The 24,017-nt window shown below is 37.5% G+C and overlaps 1 protein-coding gene across 3 annotated transcripts in view; it reads left to right on the top strand.

Moving 5' to 3' along the window:
* The window catches only part of KCTD3 (potassium channel tetramerization domain containing 3), a 49,815-nt gene that overhangs the window by 8,614 nt on the left and 17,184 nt on the right, over positions 1–24,017 (top strand). For all 3 annotated transcript variants that reach the window (XM_045876894.3, XM_045876893.3, XM_064593872.1), the window contains exons 5-10: positions 2,727–2,785; positions 3,067–3,147; positions 4,086–4,226; positions 4,659–4,749; positions 9,115–9,305; positions 18,761–18,876. In XM_045876894.3, coding sequence (XP_045732850.1) covers positions 2,727–2,785; positions 3,067–3,147; positions 4,086–4,226; positions 4,659–4,749; positions 9,115–9,305; positions 18,761–18,876 — 679 coding nt within the window. The remainder of the gene's footprint in view (positions 1–2,726; positions 2,786–3,066; positions 3,148–4,085; positions 4,227–4,658; positions 4,750–9,114; positions 9,306–18,760; positions 18,877–24,017) is intronic.

The raw sequence follows: 24,017 nt of genomic DNA, 5'->3' as shown, positions 1-24,017 counted from the left end.
CATTTGATTAAAGAAGCCTAAATTTACTTCTAGTAAATTGTCCTTGTTGATTAATCCACAATTAGATAACTCAGGAAAGGCAGAACTGGTTAGAATTAAATACCCGTATTTATTGAGTGTTCTACTTATAAATTGCTGCCTTATTTCACTTAAAGAGGCCTAGCAAATTAAAATTTTCTGAGTAGTACCTTTCAAAAGAAGATGGGAAGGAATTTTAAAAATACTGTATTCTAATTCTCTACCTTCCATAAAATTCTTGTGTTGCCCTTATCACACTGTTACAATTACCATATTTGTTTTCTTGTCCTCAGGAGATTGGAGTTCCTCAAGAACTGTTGTGTCCTGAGCCACCTTGTAATTAGGCAGTATACTGTACTGTTAACACAGATGGTTTTGAAATAGAATAGGAGAGGTTTAACTGTTTTTGTGTTAAACCAGTCACAACTAATTTGACAAATAAAAGCAATTTAACATTGCAGTTTATTAAACACAGGGATTTTTTTTTTCTTTAAAGACTTTGTTTTGGAGCAGTATTAGGTTTACAGCAAAATTGAGAGTAAGATCCAGAGACCTCCCATATACCTCCTGCTCCCACACATGCATAGCCTCCCCCGCTGTCAACACCACTCACCAGAATGGTACATTGTTTTTTTTTTTAATTAAGGATGAACCTCCAGTGACACATCATAACCACACAAAACTCATAGTTTACATTATAGTTAACTCGAGGTGTTGTGCATTCTGTGGGTTTAGACAAGTGTATAATGACCCATGCCCATCATTTTAATATCGTGCAAAGTATTTTCACTATCCTAAAAATCTTTTGTGCTCTGCCTGTTGATCCCCACTCCATGCAACCATTGATCTTTTTATTATCTCCATAATTTTGCCTTTTCCAGAATGTCATATATTGGAATAATACAGCGTATTAACTTTTCAGATTGTCTTTTCTTTCACCAATACCACACTGTTTTAATTTCTGTAGCTTTATGGTAAATCTTGTAGTTGGGTACTGGCAGTCCTCCAACTTTATTCTATTGGGTCTTTTAACTCTCCATATAAACTGTAGAATCAGTTTGTTGTTATCCATAAAATAGCTTGCTAGAGTTTTGATTAGGATTTAATTGAATTTTAGATGAAGTTGGGAGGAACCGACATCTTAACAATACTGAGTCTTCCAATCCATGAACATGGAACACCTTTCCATTTATTTAGTTCTTTGATTTTGTTCATTAGAGTTACGTAGTTTGCTTTGTATAGCTCTTACATATTTTTTGTTAGATTTATACCTAAGTATTTAATTTTTTTTTTTTTGGTGCTAATGTAAATGGTATTGGGTTCTTAATTTTAAATTCCATTGTTCATTATTGGTACATAGCAATTGACTTTTTTATACTAACCTTGTATCCTACAACCTTACTGTAATCATCTATTAGTTCCAGGAGATTTTTGTCTATTCTTTTGGATTTTCTACATAGATGATATGTCATCTCTGAATAACCATTGTATGTCTTCCCGTTCCACTCTGTGTACCTTTATTTCACTTTCTTGCCTTACGGCATTGTTGAGAATTTTTGCATCAGTGTTCATGAGAGATACTAGTCTGTAGTTCCCTTGTAATGTTTTTGGTTTTGGTATTAGGGTAATGCTGGCCTCATAAAATGAGTTAGTAAGTATTCTGTTGTTTCTTTCTTCTGAAAGAGATTATAGAGAATTGGTATGATTTCTTCCTTAAATGTTTGGTAGAATTCACAAGTGAATCCTTCTGGGTGTGTTGCTTCCTGTTTTGGAAGATTATTAATTATTGATTAAGTTCCTTTAGTAGATATAGGCCTACTCAGATTGTCTTTTTTTTTTTTTTGCATGAGTTTTGGCAAATTGTGTCTTTCAAGGAATTGGTCCAGGTCCATTTCATCTAGGTTACCAAATTTGTGGGAATAGAATTATTCATAGTATTCCTTTATTGTCCTTTTAATTTCCATGAGATCTGTAGTGATGCCCACTCTTTTTTTTTTGCCCAGGCAATATTTCTTAAGTAAGGACAAATTATAACTAACACCTAAAATGAATCATTAGTATTGTAAACTCTTAATCTTCTGTTCTTTTTACTGTTTGTTTTCATATTATTTAACTGTACTATAATCTTCTGGTTAGCCCAGCCCTTTCTAAGGCTAGTCTTCCCCCCGCCCTTTTACTTTGTGTTTTGCTTTTATTTTTGTTCTAATGAGAAAAGAATCATTTATCTGAATTTCTTTGTTCAACAAATAGTTATTACATAATCATTATATACAAGCACTCTGTGAGGTATACAAAAAATAGATCATGCTTGTAGGGAGCTTTACCATGTAATTGGGGAGTTTAAGATATGTTAGATATAATTATTATGAAAATAGAAAAGCAATTAATGCCATATAAGAAAGATTTCTACTTGTTTGCCTTATTATGTATTTCTTGATAATTTACTTATACTAGCCCTTCGAAGCCCTAATCTCTCAGTCACCCAATTCATCTACATAGGAATGGTTTTTAAGTAAGGAAATGTTTTTGTTGGCATGCAGTTTTTTAATTTAGACCTTTTAAAACGACTAAAGATGTTAGGAGAAAAGTAGGTTTTAAAGCCTTATAACTTTGTTCACATTAAGAACTAGTACTTTTTCCTTCTGCTTCAGATAATCCAAGTTGCCGCTGCTGGAGGATATATATCATTTATTTGGTTTTTTTTGTAGGGGAGTGAGTATTAATGTTCTCAGGCATGAAGCAGAATTTTATGGAATCACTCCATTAGGTATGTGTTGTCCTGATATTTTGTATTTATGATTTGACCTTTCGTGTAGCAAACTTGCCTAATGAAATATATTTTATACCAGGTCCTATTTTTTGATGGACTAGTTCAGTGTGCTTATTATACTTTTTGTGGTTTTTCATAGTAAATAGATGTTGTCAACTGATTTAACTTAAACATTTCCCTCTTCTTTCCTTACCCTCTTTAACTAGAGAAAATAAAAATGGAGTACTGTTTTTCTGTTTGCATGTACTCTTGACAAGTTTGCTTTGACATGTTTTTAGTAAGAAGGCTTCTCTTATGTGAAGAATTGGAGCGCTCATCTTGTGGCAGTGTCCTTTTTCACGGTTACTTGCCTCCACCAGGTACTTCTACTTTATTTAGTCTTTAAAAAATGTTTTTTATCACTCTGCGAGTAAAAACATATATATAGGAAAACTTCTGTTTTGATTATTGAGTTTCTCACATATAAATAGACGGGAAATGTTGCAAACTTTAATTTTAACAGAAGTCATACTGTACGTTAGACCAGGGATGTGCCAGACTTTGTAAACTTTTCTGTAAAAGGCCAGACAGGCTGTGAGCTATGAGATCTGTGTGGCAACCACTCAGTTTTGCCATACACCCTACACGGAAATGAATGGATGCGACCAGTACAGCTTTATTTGGACATAATCAGCCGTGGCCCATAGTTTGCCAACCCCGATGTTAGAGCACTAGTTGTCAGTCAGTTGTCCTTTCTGTAGAAGCCCGGGAGCTCTGCAGAAATCGGTCAGTGTCCAGGAGAGAGGCAGGGGAAGCGTGTGTCGTCCCCCACCTCGGTCAGTTAGAAGAGTTCTGCCTTAACCTGTGTTAAGGTGGGCTTCTGAGCAAGATTTTCCTTCCAAAAAGGACCCCGTGTCAAATAAAAGACATTTGACAATAAGCTGTAGAGAAGTTTCCATAAGTAAGTTGTACCTCACACAAAGCAGCTGTACTGTAAATGGAAACACTGGTAGTAGACTGACTGAATTAATGATTGATTTCCATAACCTAGAGCTAGATAGAAATGGAATATAATACGATAAATCTTAATTTTACTTATCAGATATGACATGATAAATATCAGAAATCTGTTGAAAGAATTTAATTCATTTTCATTTTGTTTTTTATGGTAATTACTTGCAGAAAATTGCTACATTGGAAGATATGTTTTGGCCATGATGAAATTCACATTTGTATATCTCTTAGTTATAGTGTGAAATTTTAAATTTTTGGTAGGTGGAACTTAGAAATAATTTTATTTTATTATTTCTTTTCATAGGTATTCCTAGTCGTAAAATAAACAACACAACTAGGTCCTCTGCTGGTTCTAGGAATGGACTGAATTCCACAGAAGGTGAAGCGCGGGGAAATGGAACCCAGCCTGCTCTCTCTGGAACTGGAGAAGAGACTGTTCGGCTAGGTAAGCAAAGACAACAGAAGTAGACAAAAATGCGTATGTTTTTAGTCTGAGTCACACTGAGTAATTATGTTTTAAAAATGTAATCTTTGCCTCATCTTTCTTTTTAACATTTATATCTTGAAAAGTCTCATTGAACGTAAGTTTTATTTAAAAAGTGTGTGATGATCTGTTTGCTCTCAACCTTTAGGGATTGGCAAACCTTTTATGTAAAGAAACATAAAGAGCCGAAACATTCGGCTCTGTCAGAACTGTTCCGCTCTGCCCTGGCAGCGTGGAGACAGCCAAGGACAGCATGTGAACAAATGTGCATGTCTGTGTTTCGGCAAAACTTTATTTATCCAAACAGGCAGAAGACTACAGTCAGCCCATGGGCCATAGTTTACCAGTCTCTGCTTTTAGAACATAAAGTATTTCTTTTTCTAAAACCAACAGGATTTCCTGTGGATCCACGAAAGGTGCTAATAGTCGCTGGCCATCACAACTGGATTGTAGCTGCATATGCCCATTTTGCCGTGTGTTACAGGTACTGTATAATTATTACTTATTTGCTTGTGGAGAGGGCATCGTTTCTAATGATTGTGATTTTATATTTATGAACTTAAGAGTTGCTAGTCATATTTTTTCCTGCATATTTTGCCCACTTCCCTATCTCTTGACTAGATTTAGTTTGTTTTTATTTTTGTAGCTACCTTGGTAAGTATATTACTGGTAGCCTTTGTCTATTTCCCACTTGGTATCAACTGTGATATACCTGAGGTATCTTGAAGTTATTTCTTTTTGCTTGTTATATATAGCCTCTGAATCACATAACTGTTGTATTAAATGATAAGGCAGTATTATAAATGTGAGCCCTGTGATTTTCTGTCTAGAATGATTTCAGTCTTTTGTACTCTATACTTGGGGGTAGTAAGACTACATTGGTCATGACTACCAAATAGTTGGGAGTGAGGTAGTGAAGCAAGACAGTTGTAGGCAAAAATGATATAGTTTGATACCTATAATGGTGAGACTTACACAGAGGTAGTTTGGTTTTATTAATTCTTGCATTCTCAGAAACTAAAAGAGAATGAGGAAGAGTGTAGACCAGTGATTCTGTTTTTTAAATTGGGGAAGGGGCAGGATTCTTAGTTTAGAATCACTATATACAATGCTACTGATGACAGAGAATGGTGTAGAAGCACAAAAATGGTTGTGATATTCTAGCTTAGACTATGATCCCACTTAATTGCTGAAAATAAAAGAATGTATAAACATTTTGTCACTATTGAGTTTAGATAAAAAATAGCCACAATAGGTTAAAAATATTTAAAATGTCTTGTAAAGTTTACAGATACATTTTAAAGAATCCCAGATATATTTTTTTAATCTAAATTTATGGTAGGTTTGCCATGTGTGTAAAAAAGCCTTTTGTAACGGTGATCTCTGCTTTGTATTTTCATTGCAGTAGGGATTCAATGCAAACTTCGTTTTGAGAGCATTCTATGTTTTTATTTTAATTAGCAAGTCCTATGGAAAAGACTTTGGGTGATTTCTTTGGGGGATGACTTTTATATGAAATAAGACTGATTTGAAAGGATTTTCTTTTTTCCTTAAGTGTTTTGAACTTAACTTATGGATCTAAATTGAGAAAACTGTTTTAGACTTTACTTTTTAATTTGCTCAAATATTATCTATATGTTTTTATTGATAAGGAATTCCAGAGGAATTGTGAAACAATTATAATAAGTTATCCAGGTGTAACTTATATTATTGCTCAGCAGTGCTAAAGATTGCTGCTTGCTAGACAGAGACATGCAGTACTGCACAAAATTTACTCACTGAGTGACAAATATAAAAAGAAGGACGTTGTTACATTTTCCATTCTTTGCATTTGCTTTTGACCGTGGCCTTTGTTTTCACTGGATGTCATTGATGACAGACTAATATGCATAGTGACAAAGGAAAACAATTGAGGATATGTTACATTTCCTTAGGTACAGTTAAATCATTTAACACAGTGGCAATAAAAAGATTTCAAAAGAAATATTCAAATTATTTCAGTAGTGTAATCTTTTCCACAAGTAGTTTTTCCACAGCTTTTTATATTAATAAACTTAAAACCCTAAAAAATGAAATAGTACCTGGAACCCCTGTATGTTCTCACTTAGAGTCACTAATTTTCTACATTCTCAGGCTTTACTTTTATATATCTTTATTAATGAAGAGTAGTTGTTTCCTTTTTTTTTTTTTTTTAAGATTTATTTATTTATTTGAGAGAGAGACAGAGAGAGTGAGCACTTAATGGGAGTCTCCAGGAGACTCCATGCTGAGCAGGGAGCTCCACAGGGGACTTGACCTTATGATCCTATGACCCTGAGATCATGACCTGAGCCGAAACCAAGAGTCAGTTGCCTAACTGACTGCTGTCACCAAGGCACCCCAGAGAGTAGTTGTAAATTGCTGCCCGCTTGGAGCTTGCATTTCTTTTTAGATGTTTAATCTTTGTAGAATTTACTTTTAGTTTATGGTGTGAGATTTAGGAATCTATTTTCTTTTCTTCCAAGTGGGTATTAGCTAATTATGTTCTGATGATTTATCACATAAATTATCCTTTTGCATTGAATTTGAACGCCCTCCTTTATTTTGCTTTATATTTATATGTATACTTGGATCTACTTTTAGACTCTCTTCTGTTTTTCTGATATATATTATCTATTCCCATACAATTTGACATACACTATGTTTGCATTAAGTTTCAAAATGTTGGGCATGACTCCTCCATTATATTTCTTTAAGATTATAATGTGGAAGATAATCTATTTGCATAGCTCTCCTGATTTCATAGTGTTGGCTCAGTGGGCAGGAGTAAGGAGATGGAGTGCTGTTCAGAGGTCATTCTGTCTTGTTTTATGTATTTTCAGTTTTGTATTACTTGTATGGAAGATCATAAAGCATATATATTTTTTCATCTTTGTGTTTAATTTTAACTTAAAAACAACTGGGTTAAATTTTCTAATTGTTAGAATCACTTTCAAATATGTTGTCCTGATTCTTTTACTCTTTTTGGCATCTCTTTATTTTATAATACCCTAATTTCTAAAAAGATAGCTTAGAAGTAGGATCTCTGTAAAAGATTAGATCACATGCAGTTTTATTATATTTATAAAGTAATGATCACAAAATCACATCATTCACCTCATTAAATCAACACAGCATCTCTTTATTGAACACTGCTATGAGCCTGGTGTATGTTTGCATCCACATAGCAGCATATTGTCATTATTTTTAAGGTGCTGGCAGTCCCTGCTTTGCCCAGTTTGGCAGTTCCTAAGAGGGACTTTGCCAAACTGTTTGATATCTCAATGTTTGTAAATGTTTAGAGTTTATTAAATGATTTTTTCCATTTGTCTGTCATAACACATGATCCCATCTGGTGGCCAAAGTGGGTAATTGCAGACCATGTGTGTATGTATATATATATAAAATGCTTAGGAAAAATTGTACGTTTTCTTAAAAGAAGTTACACAATTTCTATGTATTCCTTTGAAGTTAAGGAAGTCATTAGTTATTGAAATTAATAAGGAGGCCAAATGGCTTTTTTTTTTTTTTTAAAGATTTTATTTATTTGACAGACACAGCGAGAGAGGGAACACAAGCAGAGGGAGTAGGAGAGGGAGAAGCAGGCTCCCCGCTGAGCAGGGAGCCCGATGCAGGACTCGATCCCAGGACCCTGGGATCATGACCTGAGCCGAAGGCAGACGCTTAACTACTGAGCCACCCAGGCTCCCCCAAATGGCATATTTTTGTGAATTGTGGTTGTATTACTTTAGCATACATTTTTAAACAAAATGAAGCTAAAGTGATTCCATTTAAGTCTTCAGGTAACCATCATTTATGAATACTGAAGTTTGTTTTTTGTGATGAATATGTCAGGTAGTATATAAATGAGTACTTATTTTCCTCATATGTGTTTATTCTCTTTAGGTAAGGCAAATGAAAGCTTTACAATTTTGTTTGCATATTTGTTTGGTGTAACTTTAAAAATAGATACTCCGTAGTTAAAATTTATGTCATTCATTGTTGTGATTGCTTATAAGTTCTGAATGTATGAAAGCTGGCTATATAATCATGCAGAATACATGTCTGAAAGACTTAAATTCAGATAAGGCAGAAAAAATTATTAAAAATTTATCGGTATGTTTATCAGAAATTAAATATTAAAGCATTTATATTCACTGAACTGCAAATCTGAACCCTGGTAGCCCTTTATTTATGGGGAATGAATAGGCTTATGAAATTTTTTCATTTAGAAAGAAACCTTTAAAATCTAAGCGTTTCCAAAGCCCTACATTTTGTTCATTTGATTGTCCAAGATACTGGAATGCATAATGGTATACCAGATTACTCCTTTATCTTGGTTTGCCTGGATAGCCTATCACCCCATCACCTGAAGTACCAAAAAATAATAGGTTGATTGTAGGTAGTTTCAGTTAGTAACTGAATAACTGATGAATTAACTGAATTAACTGAAAGGAATAATAACTGTCCTAAAATTCTGATTTTTGTTGACCATTCCTATCCGTAGATAATGATAGTAGCACTTTTCTGTGTAGAAAAGTGAAAGATAAAATTTTTTTTTTTTTAGCTGTTAACAACTTTTTTCAAATTTGAAGGACTTTTCTGAACTTTACCTTGGAGCAATACAGAACTCTGGTCTCTTTTTAAGTGGTTTATATGTCCTCTATATGTAAATATAAGATAGCTTAGGAAAGACATTCTGGCTTTGTAGAGGACATGAATTGGCAAAATTTTATATTTAATAAATATAGCTGTGATTAATTTTTTTGCTATATCCCTTTTTATTTGCTTAATTGCTGCTAAGTCTAACTTATGTTTCCATTCATAACAGAATCAAAGAATCTTCAGGATGGCAACAAGTGTTTACAAGCCCATATTTGGATTGGACTATTGAGCGAGTAGCTTTAAATGCAAAAGTAGTTGGAGGTCCACATGGAGACAAAGACAAAATGGTCGCTGTTGCTTCAGAGAGTAGCATCATCTTATGGAGTGTCCAAGATGGAGGGAGTGGAAGTGAAATTGGTAGGGAAAACCTTGTTTATGCTGCATTTTGCTGGTATATGTAATATTCTGAAGTTTAAGAGGGATTGCCCATCTTTGTAAGAACTAACCTGGACTATTACTTAGGAGAGTTGCCACATATCTTTCCAGGGTTCAGTGATAATAAGACCACTCAATATGAGAGGAAAGATCTGGTAAAGGGGGGGAAAAGTTGGTGGTTTAGGAGAGACGGTAGAATCTTTAACCAATATGCTCTAGCTGAAACTTGGCTGCTTTATGAGAATGTGCTTTTCCTGGATCCCAGTTAGTGATGACTGCTCTCTCCAGTTCCTTACACTACAGGGCCTGAAGATAAGGTAAATAACTTTCTTGCTTTTCCTCATTTGTTGCTTCTAGACCAGAAATTCTCAAACCTTTTAATCTCAGAACTACTTTGTACTCTTAAAATGTCATCCAGGACTATTTAAGAGATTTTGCGTGGTATCTATTGTTACTTATCATAATGGGAATTAAGACTGAAATTTTTATAAATACATATTAGTTTAAAAATAGCAGTAATAAACCCATTGCATAGTAACATGATTAATATTTTAATGAAAAATACCTTTCTTTTGCAAAAACATTTGTGAGAAGAGTGGCATTGGTTTACAGTTTCGTAAATCTCTTTAATATTTCATTGAGTTCTGGTGCCTGTTTGTGCGTTTAATGTGCTGCATTATGTTTTTTGGTTGAACTTTCTGGAGAAAGTTTGGCTTTACGCAGATACGTAGTTGGAAAAAACATTTTTATAGTCTTTTCAGATAACCATGGATATTCTTTTTTGCTACTGTCCTAAACATTTGAAATCATATCAGTGAATCCTGCATACTCTGTTAAAATTCATCAGTCTATTTTATACTTTGAATGGGTCTTTTAGGCATGCATGATTTTGTGACATCATGCATTGGTCATTTGGAAAGTGTTGGTTTACTGAGTTATGTAGATCTTCCAAATGCTGATGTCTTTCATTGTAGACTATCCAGAAAAACCCCCAAAATCCCACTTACTGCTATAACTACCGATCACATCCCTAAACTCTTACGTATTGGGAAACCGTCACGTTCATCATGGCAGATAGAAGTTTTCCAAAATTCTAATTTTCACTTGAAACATTGAATTATCATTGAAATAACCAGCTTACTTTGTTCACTTTTGAGGAAGGTCTACCAAATACTCAAATCTGAGTTATAATAGTTTGTCATTCTTTCAAATAAAAATGGTATTCTGTGAAAAGAACAGCTAGGTTAGCTCTCAGGTCCAGTGTTCAAGAAGATGCTTTTCCTTGACTCATAGTACTTAGTCACACACAATATTAAGAACACATAATAAATTAAGATTCAGTATTTAGTGTTTAGTAAATTAAGATTTCGTCAGTACAAATTTTTATACACGTTGCTTCATCCAGGACATTCTGAAGTTAAAGTGGCCTTTTCTTCTTTCCTTGAGTGTGTGTGGCAGAGCAGGAGTGAGTGATTACTGGGACAGTTTGGTGCCCCGCCTTTCCTTTGTGCCCCGTGCCTGCCGTTTTCACCCACACTGCTTTGCTCCATCGGTGCACATGTCAGCACGGCTGTTCTAGGGTAAAGCATGAGATTCATAAAAGCTTTGAATAGTTCAACACCACATGTGTTTGTGGCCACACATTCACACAAAAGATCTTTAATGATTGGTTGGTGCTGATGCCAGATTAATAGAAGCAAAATACCAGGGTCAGGTGCAGCTCTGTGTTCCTCTGCGCGTCATCCTGCTGACGAGGTTTCATGTCTGCCACGTCTTCACTTCAGGGACTTACTGTGTAATGGGAAGGTGGCAGCGTGGTGGGCTCCTTCACTGGCTTTGCCTCTAGCACGCGTTCCGCACTGTCAGGGCCCCGAGGCTCGCGTCCCCTCGGAGGACTTGGCGCGCGTCTCTCCAGCCAGGGCGGTGCCGTGACTTACCCCGTAAGGTGCTTCAGTGCCTTTTTCAGCCCCAGCGTGAAGTTGTCTAACAGTTTCTGGCTTTTAAAGACTTTTTCACATCTTCATCGAAAGTATTTTTTTTCTCTGAACCCTGAATATTTGGCCTCCATGAACCCACGACCGGCGTGACAATAGTATTCAAAACGTCCTGTTGCGTAGGCACCAATAAGGCAAGTGATCAGCGTCTAGAAAGTTGAGGGAAAGATAATTTTTGTTATTTCTAATATTTATTTCCTGTTTGGCTCAGTGTTGGCCCAGTCCCCCTTCCAGGTCATATGTATTTATTTGTCAGCACCGTCAGGCTTCGATGGTGCCGCTGTGGGTTGGGCAGGCACGTGTTCTGATTTTTTCACTTTGAAGCCAAAAATCATCAATAAGTAGATGAAAAATACATTAGAATAAATTTATTTTAGAATAAAGTATTTTAAACAGTTGCAGATAAATTTCAAAAATTTATGAAAGTTGGGGCACCTGGGTGGCTCAGTCGATTAAGCGTCTGCCTTCGGCTCAGGTCGTGATCCCAGGGACCTGGGATCGAGCCCCACATCGGGCTCTCTGCTCTCTCTGCTCGGTGGGGAGCCTGCTTCTCCCTCTGCCTGCCGCTCCCCCTGCTTGTGCTCTCTCTTTCAAATACATAAGTAAAATCTTAAAAAAAAATTTATGAAAGTTTCCAGAGCATCTTCAATAGTAATATTGCAAAACACAGCAATATGTACTTATTTCTTTATTGTATTTCTTTGTAGGCTCAAGGTAAGTTTGGATTTTAAAATAATTTATTGGACAATAATGAGGTTACAGAGATGATAGCAGCTAACGCTGAAGACAGCCAAAAGAACATAGTGGAAGTATTTAGAACAAACTAAGTTAGTCTTGGGGAAACTTACAAAGTTAGTTATATCCTAAAGCTACCAATACAGACAATTCTAGAAAACATAAGAATAAATACATGGATTCTATTAACTGTCATAATGATGACCCCATCATGTCATGTAGTGTCTGGAAGACTCTTGTACACTCTTGAGATAAGGAGAGCAAAAAAGGCAGATAATTCCTTAATATTACATAAAATTGTCTTGACCTCTCAGACTTCTAGAATGAGTCTCAGAGCCACAGAGAGCCACAGAGATTAACATACCACACTTTGAGAATTATTGTTCTAGACCACTTTCCTTCCCTTCTCTCCCAAGTTCCCACCCCACCTCCCCAGATTTCAAATCTCATGCCATGTGGACTTGTACTTGGTATAGTTTTCAGTGTCACTGTCCTTTATTCCTTTGAAGTTATCAGCTCTAGTTCCCCAGATCAAAAAGTTCTCCAACTCCACTGGGATCTTCACTTATCACTTCCCTTTTTATCAGGTTTAGATTCTGTCATTACATTCACACTAGCACAGAGCCTCAATTTTTTTGCACCATTCTCTTTGCTGTTTTCACGTGGAAAAACGCCCAACCCTGGCCAAATCCACCTTCCCACCTGAATAACTAACTATGACTAGGGAAAAGAAATGCACACACACACACACACACACCTGTACTTAGTCTCAGTTTATGACCTCTACCCTCAAGTGGCCCTTTAAAAGCCACCCAGAAATCCTATTGCATTATCCTTGTCAGTTCTGTAACTCTCCTAAATGACTGTTTCAGCTGTTTTCCTTTTCTCTGGACTTCCAATGCTTTGTCATTCTCATTGAGAAAATGGAGAAAATCAAATCCTATCTGGCCATCTGTGCATCTGTGCTCATATACTCTATTGTCCCGTTTGTTACTGTGATTAAGTTGTCTCTGCTTTAATCTAAGGCCAAGTCCTTGTATTTAGTTGTAGACTAGATCCTTTTTGCTTTCATCTATGCAAGGCCATTGTTCCAGTAGCTGTTTCTTCTCTCTCCTTCACTGTAAAAACTTCTCACTCCCTTGGGTCATTTCCACCAGCATACATTCTGTGTTAAGATAACCACAAAAACTACCCTGCAGTCTCTTCGAGTTTTTGCTCCATTTTTCTGTTTTCCTAAAGCAGAAGATAGTTACCTGATCTTGTTTCTATGTCCTCTTCTTCTATTCTTTTTTGAAGTTGCTCTAATCGTTCTTTTGTCCCCACCACTTTCTAAAACTACTCTTGTTAGTATTACCTGTGGTCTGTACTCTGCTAAATCCCATGATCAAGTCCTAGTTTCATCTTATTAAAACTTTAAAGCTGTCTGTCAACTTGATACATTCGATACAGTTAATGATTCTTTTTGAAGACTGTCCTCCTTTGGCTTCCAGGATACCTTATAATCGGATTTTTATTCTACCTCTTTGTTTCTTCTCAGTTCCTTTTAATAGTTCTTCCTCATTTGACTGATTTCAAAATGTTGGAGTTCCCCAGAGTTCAGTTCTTGGATTTCATCTTTCCTCTGTATTTATCCTGTCAGCAACTCTAACGGTTTGCATTCTGTGTGCAGGTGACTTGCATGTTCATCTGTCTAATCTGGACCCCTCCTCTGAATTCAGGGGTCCCTAAGACCACTTCCAGGTTCAGTGATTTGCTACGAGGACTCACAGGATTCAGCAAGAGCTCCTTTAAAGAGTTATGATTTATTACAACCAAAACATACAAAGCGGAATCAGCAAAAAGACACATGGCGTGAAGTCTAGTGGAAACCAGGTGTAAACTTTCCAGAATTCTCTTCCAGTGATGTCTCAAAGGACATGCTTAATTTCTCCAGCAATGAATTGTAGCAATACCTGTGTGATGGCTACCGGAGAAGCTCATTAGACACTTGGTGCCCAGGTTTATTACTGGAGGCTCGTCACATAGGCACCCTCTGCCTAGCACATACTAAGAGTCGAGATTTCCAAAAGGAAAGCAGGTGTTCAGCATAAACCCCATTGTATACACAGTTGAGGTTTTTTGTCATCATGGATTAGATTTCGCTTGTCTGGAATTTCAGGAGTGGAATTACATAGTATGTATTCTTTTGTGTCTGGCTTCTTTCATTTAACATAGTGTTTCTGAGATTGTATGTATGTATCAGTGTTCCATTCCGTTTTATTGCTGAGTAATATTCCATTGAATTCACTTGCCAGAATTTGTTTATCCATTTATGTGTTGATGGACATTTGATTTATTTCCAATTCGGAGGTGTTACGAATTCAAGAAAAAGTCTTTCTCTGGACATGTTTTCTCAAGGTAAATACCTAGCGGTGGAATTTCTGGATCATATGAAAAGTGTATGCTTCGTGTTCTAAGAAACTTACAAACTGGTTTCCAAAGCAGTTGTACTGTTTTATGTTTCTCCTAGCAGTGTATGGGATGAGTATGCAGTGATTTTAATGGTGGTTTAATTAACATTTCCCTGTTGATTAATGATACTGAGCATCTTTTCATGTGCTTATTGACCATTTGTATTATTTCCTTTGGGAAGTGTCTTTATCATTGTTCTTTTTTTATGAGTTCATCATCCTATTATTGATTTATAATAGTTCTTTATATATATTCCAGATTAGAGGATTGCAACCAGGGATAATATTATCCCCTAGGGGGCATGTGGAAATGTCTGGAGACGTTTTTGATTGGCACAACTAAGGGAGTTCTCAGTGTATGTGTCTGTCTTCCTCCCTCCCTCCTTCCCTTTCCCCCTCCACTCCAAGGCTTATCTCTTTCTCCTTCTTTCTTCTTTTTTCTTTCTTTTTAGTTTTCTATTAGATCACTTGATACTGGTCTTGAGATCACTGAAGACTGTTTTGTTGTTATTGTTTTCCATTTCTTTATACCTTATTCTTTAGATAAATTTTTTGATCTGTCTTTAATGTTCACCTATTTCCTTCAGTATTCACTCTGCAGTTAAGCCCATCTAGTGAGTTTTTTGTTTGAGATATAGGACTTTTAAGCTCTAAAATTAACTCTCGATTCCATTTTAGTTTGTTTCTCTGCTGAGATTTCTTAATTTTTTACTCATTATGGAGTACTTTTTATTAAATCTAATAAATTCATTATAGCTGTTTCATTATTTTTTTACTTTAATTCCAGTATCTGGATCATGTCATAGTTTTATTTTGGGTCACATTTTTCTGCTTTACATGTCTAGGAAGTTTTGATTATATGCTGGACATATGCATAATACATTATGTAGGGGACATGAGATGTTGTCTTCCTTTAAAATATGTGAATTTTGGGCGCCTGGGTGGCTCAATTGGTTAAGCGACTGCCTTCGGTTCAGGTCATGATCCTGGAGTCCTGGGATCGAGTCCCGCATCGGGCTCCCTGCTCGGCAGGGAGTCTGCTTCTCCCTCTGACCCTCTTCCCTCTCGTGCTCTCTCTCTCTCATTCTCTCTCTCTCAAATAAATAAAATCTTAAAAAAAAAAATATGTGAATTTTGTCCTGCAGGCAGTTAAATTACGGGAGGATCTTCTTGATCCTGCTAGGCATGGTGTTATGCTTTGTGAAGGGGAGGTAGCCTCCCTCTGCTTTATTTTTTATTTTAGGGCTTGGCATCCTTTTCAAGGGTGTGGTTCTTATTCCTAAAGTGTTACGTTTTTGGAGTCTTTACTGAGGAACAGCTGAGGGGTCCAGCAGGGTTCTCCACTCCTCCTGAGCTGGAACTGCTGGCGTCTACCCCTGTAATCTCTCTTATCTCCACTCAACACTCTGTCTTGTGACAGCCTATCTCTTCTGTTTTGCGGGGATGCTTCCCCTGCCCAGGGGCAGTCCGGCTTCTGCCAAGGCATAGGAAACCCCCAGGGGGGCATGTGGAAATGTCTGGAGACATTTTTGGTGTCCCCTGTGCAACTTCTGTGCCATCCCCCCCCCATCCTGGTGCAGTTGCCCCCTTCCTTCGAACTTGCTCACACGTTCTCATCACCTCAGCAGCGGCGCACTCTGACCTCTCTGGCCTCCGTCTCTTCCATTAAGGGAGATCGTCGGTCTGCACTTGAGTTTCACCTCCCTGTGGGTGAATGCAGGGCTTCTGTTGGCCATTTCCCGTCTTGCAGTCTTCTGCTGCCTGTTGTCCAGTGTCTAAAACAGCTGCTAATGTACTTGGGCCAGTTTGTTGTTGCCCCATAAGGAATAATCTGATGCTGTTTTTATTCCATCGTGACTGGCCGTGGAAGTCCTCCCTAACAACTTTAGAAAAAAACTTTTAACGTTAAAATTTTCAAATTATGATACACTAGTAATTGTACAGAGAGAAAATAAGTGGTGATTTTTTTTTCCCCCTTTTTTCAAGTAGCCGCTTGTAACATACCCGTAAGTGAAGGAGATTTTGTGCCTTGCTTTGTTTTCAGAGGCCAGTGTGGTAGGCAGCTATGTTAGGAGATGGTACATAGTAATTTGTTCACGTCCAGTAAAAGAAACCATTTATTATTACAAATGTTCTTCAGGACTTGACAACACCATCCAAAGAAAATTGCTAGGGCTGGTATGTCCGTGATAGAGCTCTTCCAGGGGTTGAGCTCCTTTCATTATCACTTGTATAAGGGAGTGCTGCGGGATTGCTGCCATCAGCAATATTCCGCTGACAGGGTCCCCGAAGACAGGAACTTGTCATTACTTATACCGTGTCTTCCCTGTGGATAGTGGCCAAGATGGTTGAGCCTAAGTAGGAGTGACACTTTACATTTCTTGAGATCATTCAGAATGTCTTCCTTGATTTCCCAGAACCTCATCCTTCTCTAGAGTAATGTTAGATGTTAGTTGGTTTTCTTGTTTTTATTTCTACCTTTCACGTGGGCCAGTCCTGAATACAGTTGGTTTCACGTGTTCTGAACCATTGTTTGGTATCAAAATTAAAAGGCTTCCTAAAATTGTGTGTGAAATGATGCTTTTCTGCTCTGAAGTGGCAGGTTTATTTCTCAGCCAATCTGGTCAAAGAGTTTATTAGCTTCTTGTGAGTGTGTTGTGTTTTATTTTTTTCTTCGGCAGGGTTGTGTTTTTTTTTTTTTTTTTTGGTTGACCGGTTGGACTGAGATGGTATATTCATGTGTATAAATGCATAAAAAATATATAGAGAAAACATTCTTAGCAGTACTCCCCCCTCCCCCCCCCCTTTTTCCCAGTATATATCATTTTTCCTCCTGCTAGGGTCCTGGCTTTTTCAAGATTAAGAATTTTTTTTTTTTTTAAGATTTTATTTTTAAGTAATCTCTGCACCCAACACAGGGCTCAAACTCAGAAGCCTGATACCAAGAGTCACACTCCTCTGACTGAGCCAGCCAGGTGCTCCTGGTTAAGAATTTTCAAGGTGTTTTTTATTGCTGCTAGTTTTGTCTTGTGTGTAGTAAAGTTCTGAACAGAAAGAAATACCCTACACTGGTGTAAGAGTCAAAAGAAATCGGTTATCTTTTCTGGCTTATGCTTTTAGTACATGCTGCAGTTGGAATTAATTGGTTTGTTTCTTCCCATGAGTCTTCAAAGCCTTATGCATAATGTTTTACTATTATATATTGTCCAGAAACAACTACGAAGGGCCATAATGCCATACCAAGGTGACCCTAGAATTCTCTCCTTTAAATATTCTTGGGTCTTTTGCTATTAATGTGGGATATTTGCTCCTTACAACCTCCTTCACCTACATCCCGTCTTCCCCTTTCTTCGGTTCCCTGGGCTTGCCCATTCCTGACCCTCATTTGATGAACTGTTTGCCTTTAAAAAAAACTCAACTCAGATGGCTTCTTTTCTAAGAAATATCCTCAACCCCCTTTTTCTTAACTCCCTTTACTCCTCTGGATGTTGCTTGACCTTGTGCATCCTTCAGCTGTTGTTGGATTATGTTATAATTGGTTGTTTGCATTTTTTCTCTTTTAAACCATAAGTACCTAGTAATATCCTGTCTTCTCATGTTGTTTAATCCAATGGCCTAATATAATGCCTTTTGAATGAATTAAATTGAGATCTGCAGTGCTGGGAAACAAGGAGTTTAAAATAATTTCTGAGTAAAGGCCTGAAATGTTTGTTTTTTTTAGTAGGATTTCTTGCTGCTTTTTTTTCTTTCTGTTTGTGTGTGTATGTGTGTCCAGATTTCTAGAAACATTCTATAGATAGTTGAGGCTGCCGAGTCTGTGTCTTCAGATCAGTGGTTCCCAGATACCCAGTTCATTAGCAAGCTGTAGCTAAATCTCCTATAGATTTTATAAAAATGTAGTGGGTATTTTTGATTTAGCAGGCCTGGGATGAATCTTAGGGTTCTTTTTATTTTGCTCACTGTAAATCTACCTGGTTATTTTGTTGGTCACCCAAGCGTGGGAACCACAGCTTCAGATAATACAGTGTTTTATCAGTGTGAGATTCCTTAGGGCAGATTTTATCTGTGTTAGGAGTGGTGCAAGCTGCTTAAGAGCTTACTGGGTTTCTTATTTTTGGTCCCCAAAGTGTCTAGCATGTAACTTATGGAAACGAAAACAAGTTTAAATTAGTCACCTTCACAATGTTTCTAATCTGGGTTTTGATTAACTCTAAAGATAGTGACTGTTTAACCTCTTTATTTTTTATTATCATTTAAGGAGTGTTCAGCCTTGGCGTTCCCGTAGATGCTCTCTTCTTTATTGGGAACCAGTTGGTGGCTACGAGTCATACAGGGAAAGTGGGAGTGTGGAATGCTGTCACTCAGCACTGGCAGGTTAGTTTTAACTAAAGCGTATTACAGAACTGAAAGTGTTTCAGAAACTCATGCTCGTTATATATTTGCTTTATTTTTGTGGAATTCATAGTGTCTGTTTTACTTATTTTTTATTGAGGTATAATTGACATACATTATATTAGTTTCAGATGTACAGCATAATGATTTGGTAATTTGTGTATATTGCAAAATGATCACTATAAGTCTAGTTAACATCTTTCACCATATTCAGTTAGATGGTTTTTTCTTTCTTGCAATGAGAATTTTTAAGATTTATTCTCTTAGCAACTTTCACATATACAATACAATATTAACTATACTTGTCATACTGTACATTACATCCCCATGACTTATTTTATAACTGGAAGTTTGTGTCTTTTTTTTTTAAGTAGGCTCCATGCCCAATGTGGGGCTTGAGCTCAAGAGTCCCATGCTCTATGGACTGAGCCAGCCAGGCACTGACTTTTTTTTTTTTTTTTTTTTTGGGCAATTTGTATCTTTTGACTCCCTTCACCCATTTGGCCCACCCTCCACCCCCTGCCTCTGGCAACTACCAGTCTGTTTTATCTATTGGTTGGTTTTTATTTTGTTTTGTTTTGTTTGCTTATTTGTCTTTAGGTTCCACATAAGTGAGATCATAGGAATTTGTCTTTCTCTGTCTGACTTATTTCATTAGGCATAATGCCCTCAAGTTCCATTCATATTATTGTAAATGACATGATTTCTTTTTTTGGTGGTTGAGTAATATTCCATTGTGTGTGTGTGTGTATGTGTATATGTATATACACAGTGCATGTTCTTTATCTTTTCATCCATTGATGGACACTTAGGCTGTTCCCTTATCTTGGCTATTTTAAATAATGCTGCAGTGAACAGAGGGTGCAGATATCTTTTTGAGTTACTGTTTTCATTTACTTCAGGTACATACCCAGAAGTGGAATTGCTGGATCATACAGTAATTCTATTTTTAATCTTTTGAGAAACCTCCTTACTATTTTCCATAGTGGCTGTACCAATTTACCTTCTCCAACAATGCACGAGGGGCCCCTTTCTCCACATCCTTGCCAACACTTGTTATTTCTTGTCTTTTTGATAACAGCTAATTCTAATAGATGTGAGGTGATAACTCATTGTGGTTTTGATTTGCATTTCCCTGATGATGAGTGATGTTGAGCATACCTGTTGGCCGTCCGTACGTCTTCTTTGGAGAAATGTCTACTCAGATCCTCTGCCCATTGTTTTGTTTCTGTTTTTGATTACACAGAATATTGTATTTATTTGTAGTAGTAATTTACTTCTAGATACAGATTTGATTATGTTTTCAAGAGTTTTAAGTTACTTTGGAAAATGAGTGAGTATTTAACTATGGTTTGACATTTCTAATGTCTTAAGTTCCATGTTTCGGGAATAGTAGTCCAGGCAGACTTCATTTCCTGAGTGAAGTGCAGATCTGTATGAAAATACAGAGCCTGTTCAGAGAAGATAGCAAGCTAAATGAACTCAAGTACTTGAGAGGAACAAGAAGAAGAATATAAAAGGGTTAGTACCTAATTCTGAAGGAGAGAGGAAAAGTTAAAGGACTTTAAGCAGAGAGTAATGTGATGAGAGCCATGTTTTTTAGGAAGCTACAGGGGTAACCAATATGAAAGCTGGACTGGAGAATGAGGGGAGTAATGCAGCAATGAAGCGGAGAGATTTGACTAAAGACAGTGGTGGTAGAGATGGCAAAGATGAGACTATTTGAAAAACATTTCATAAACCTTCCTCAAATTACAGGATTGATACCTGGTTTGGGTATGGAAAATTAAAGAAGGAGAGAGAGATGAGATGTATTTCTAGTTTTGGATTCCTAGTTTTGACAGTCAGGTGGATAGTAATAAATTGACAGGGAACGTAGGAAGAGAAGCAGATACAGTGGGGGACAGTATGAGGAATAATTAGATTGATTACATATGTTTGATATTCCTGTAGGTGTCTGAGCAAGGGTGTTAGTACACATTTGGGAGTACCCCTTTGGAATTTAGGAGTGAAGAAAGGGCTAGGAAGAAGTGTTTGGAAACCACAACACTTCTGTGGTACCTGAAAAATAAGAATTGATGAGGTTTTCTGTTAAGTGGATGTACGTAGGAAGAAAAAGAACTCTGGGGAGACATTAGCAGTTATGGGAACAAGATAGGAAACCACAGAGGGACATATGTGATAGGATTGAGAAATGACATTAGTCTAGGATTTGATTCGCAAATAATTAGGTTTTGGTTGGAGAAAGCCAGATTGTGGGAACTGAGGAATTAAAAGATCAGAGATTAGAGACAGCAAAATCACAGTTACCTTTCAAGAAGTTTGGGGAAGGAAAGCAGGGAAACAAAGTGATAGCTTAAGGATTGAGGCTAGATTGTGATAAAGATGTTCAGTGCTTTATTTTATGTTTTTCTCTAGGTTGGGAGAAGCTTAAGCATGCTTATAGGCAGAGAGGGGAGTTGTCAGAGAAAGCACATGAAGAGTGAAAGAATGGACATGATTTCTAGTCCCATGAAAGTTAGGAGTATGTGAGATCTAAACAGTTTAGAGGGGTTTGCCTAACAGAGACCAGAGACACTTCTTCCTCTGACAGAAGAGTGAGAAAGGAATAAATTCAGAGGAATTTATTAATCAATAAATTAATAAACATAAATTCAGAGGAAGAGAAAGACAGTGGCACTGTATATCAGGGATTGCAGAGATGAGAAATCGTACATTTGTAGTGGACTTGGGTGATAGAACTAAGTGAGTTTCTCCATTAGCGCTCAGTGCCGAGAACAGGAGCAAGGGAGGAACAGGATTACGGCCTGATCCAGGATTGGAGATGTAGTAAGGTAGATATGACACACCACGGGATGAGAAAACATAAAAATGCAAAGGAGTTGAAATTGTGAGATCAAGAAGCGAGGAGGTGCCGGGTAGACAGAGCAGGATGCAGGGACGTCGGGACTGGAGGGATGTTAAAGCAGATTGATGACTTGAAAGGAATGAGAATTGTTGGGAAGCTAGGAAGTTGTAGTCAGAGTCTTAATTTAAGATTTTGGAGTTGGGACAGTTTTCAGTGATCGTAATGTCGAACTGACTTGTAATTGAAAGTATTGGATATAGGACTCGGCAGACTGTAAGGATGATCGGTATGCGCATTAAGGTGCCAGGAGAGTAGTAGAGAGTAAGATAAAAGTAAATTGCGATCCAGATGCCCAGATCCTCAGAGGTGATAGGTTTGATCTGCAAGTTTCAGCCTGGGTAGAAATAAATGGTTCAATGTCACGGTGACAGTTGAGCTTGTGCAGCAGCATTCTTTCGGTCTTACGACCCGTGAGAATTCGGGGCTGATGGTGAGAGAATGAAAGGCTTCAGTGAAAGGGGTTAGAATCCGAGAAAATGAGCTTTTGTGTTAGATGAGGGATCGAAGTCCTGTTTGTAGAAAAAAAAAAGTTAGCTAGAGTGGGCCTTTCATACGGGCACGGGGAAAGGTACGTTGGTTGTCACCACAAAGTGATGGGCCGAGGAGTGTAGGAAAAGGAGTGCAGATCTGTGGATCTGAAGCGTGGGTAGAAGAAAGTTGATCAGAGGGATTCTTCAGCTGGTGATATTTCTGTAAAGAGGAATGTGAATCTTAATGATTAATGGAAGATCTGCTTTCAGATATGTTATTTGACTAATTATGTCAAGTCTGAGCTTTCCGTGGGTGGGGGAAGCTATGCTATGTGTAAAACCACTCGGGTAAATTTGGGTTCCTGAAGGAACATGCTTCTCTATTACCTTTTTGGTTTTTTTACCAGTGTTCTCAAAACTACGTATAAAAGGTTTCGTATCTTTGGGATCCTAAAAACTGTACCAGCATCCTCAGAGTGTCCTTTATCCTTAAGGTTTTAGTTCCCTGTATAACCCACTGCTTGTTTGGTTATACGCATGAGTTGAAAACCGTATCTGACAAAGTAGGTTTGTTACTACATTTCAGGAAGACCTTGGGAAAGTTGAGCATTCATGCAGCAAACAGGCCTTACAGAGCAGCTAGATGAATGCCTTTGTAGTGCAGAGCAGAGATGGTATGTAATGAAAGCTCAGCATCTGACATGCAGATCTCACCGGACACTTTGGACCCGCGGCTGACCCCTGTGACATCTGGCACTGGTTGAGTAGGTGCTGAGCTGGCCTTCAGCAAAGGTTCTGCCCACGAGTAATGCACAAAGTCCACAGGACAACTGTTGTATGATCAAGATGGATTTGAAATATGTCAATCAGATGAATAAGAGAGAGAGAGAGTGTGTGTGTGTGTGTAAGTTCTACAAGCTGCTGTGAAATTGTTGGGGGGGGGCAGAGGGAGAGGAAGAGGATCTTAAACAGGCTCCACACCCAGTGTGGAGCCCCATGCAGGGCTCCATCATAGAACCCTGAGATCAGGACCTCAGCCAGAATCAAGAGTCAGACGCTTAACTGACCGAGCCACCCAGGCTCCCTAGGACAGCTTCAGTAGGATTTTATTTTACTTTACTTTTTAAAAAAAAATTTTTTTTAAGATTTTATTTATTTATTTGAGAGAGAGAGAGAGTGAATGAGAGAGCAGGAGGGGGGAGAGGGACGGAGGGAGAGGGGAAACCATGACCTGAGCCGAAGGCAGACGCTTAACCGACTGAGTCATCCAGGAGCCCCTCATTAAGATTTTAATGAAAATTTTATAAAATCACTGTATTTGATTTGGGTAAGAGAAAAGAAAAATGATTTTTTTAAAGAGATGTTTCAGTTTTTTGTTCTTTTTTTTGTTTAAACTTAAACAATCTTCAATGAAAAGGCCACTAAAGAAATACTCTTGGGATGCATAGGTGGCTCATTTGGTTATACGTCCATGTCTTAATTTTGGCTCAGGTCATAATCTCAGGATCTGATATCTAGCCCGCCACCCCCATCGGGCTCCCCTGCTCAGTGGGGAGTATGCCTCGCCCCCCCTCTGTCTTTTCCCCTCTGTCCCTCCCCCTGCTCCTGTTCTCCCTTTAAATAAATAAATAATCTTAAAATAAAAGAAATGCCCTTTGATAAGAAGGATATTTATTTATACTTCGAAGGGGAAGGACTGGAATGAAATAAACATCAGCAAAGAAATTGATAGGCTGGTAAATCTA

This window comes from Mirounga angustirostris, unplaced genomic scaffold, assembly GCF_029215605.1.
Source record: "Mirounga angustirostris isolate CCGP_5_RB_7025 unplaced genomic scaffold, mMirAng1.0.hap1 SCAF_6, whole genome shotgun sequence".
In the NCBI taxonomy this organism is placed as follows: domain Eukaryota; kingdom Metazoa; phylum Chordata; class Mammalia; order Carnivora; family Phocidae; genus Mirounga; species Mirounga angustirostris.
The sequence above is the reverse complement of the archived record's forward strand: the minus strand, read 5'-3'. Positions and strand labels throughout refer to the sequence as shown.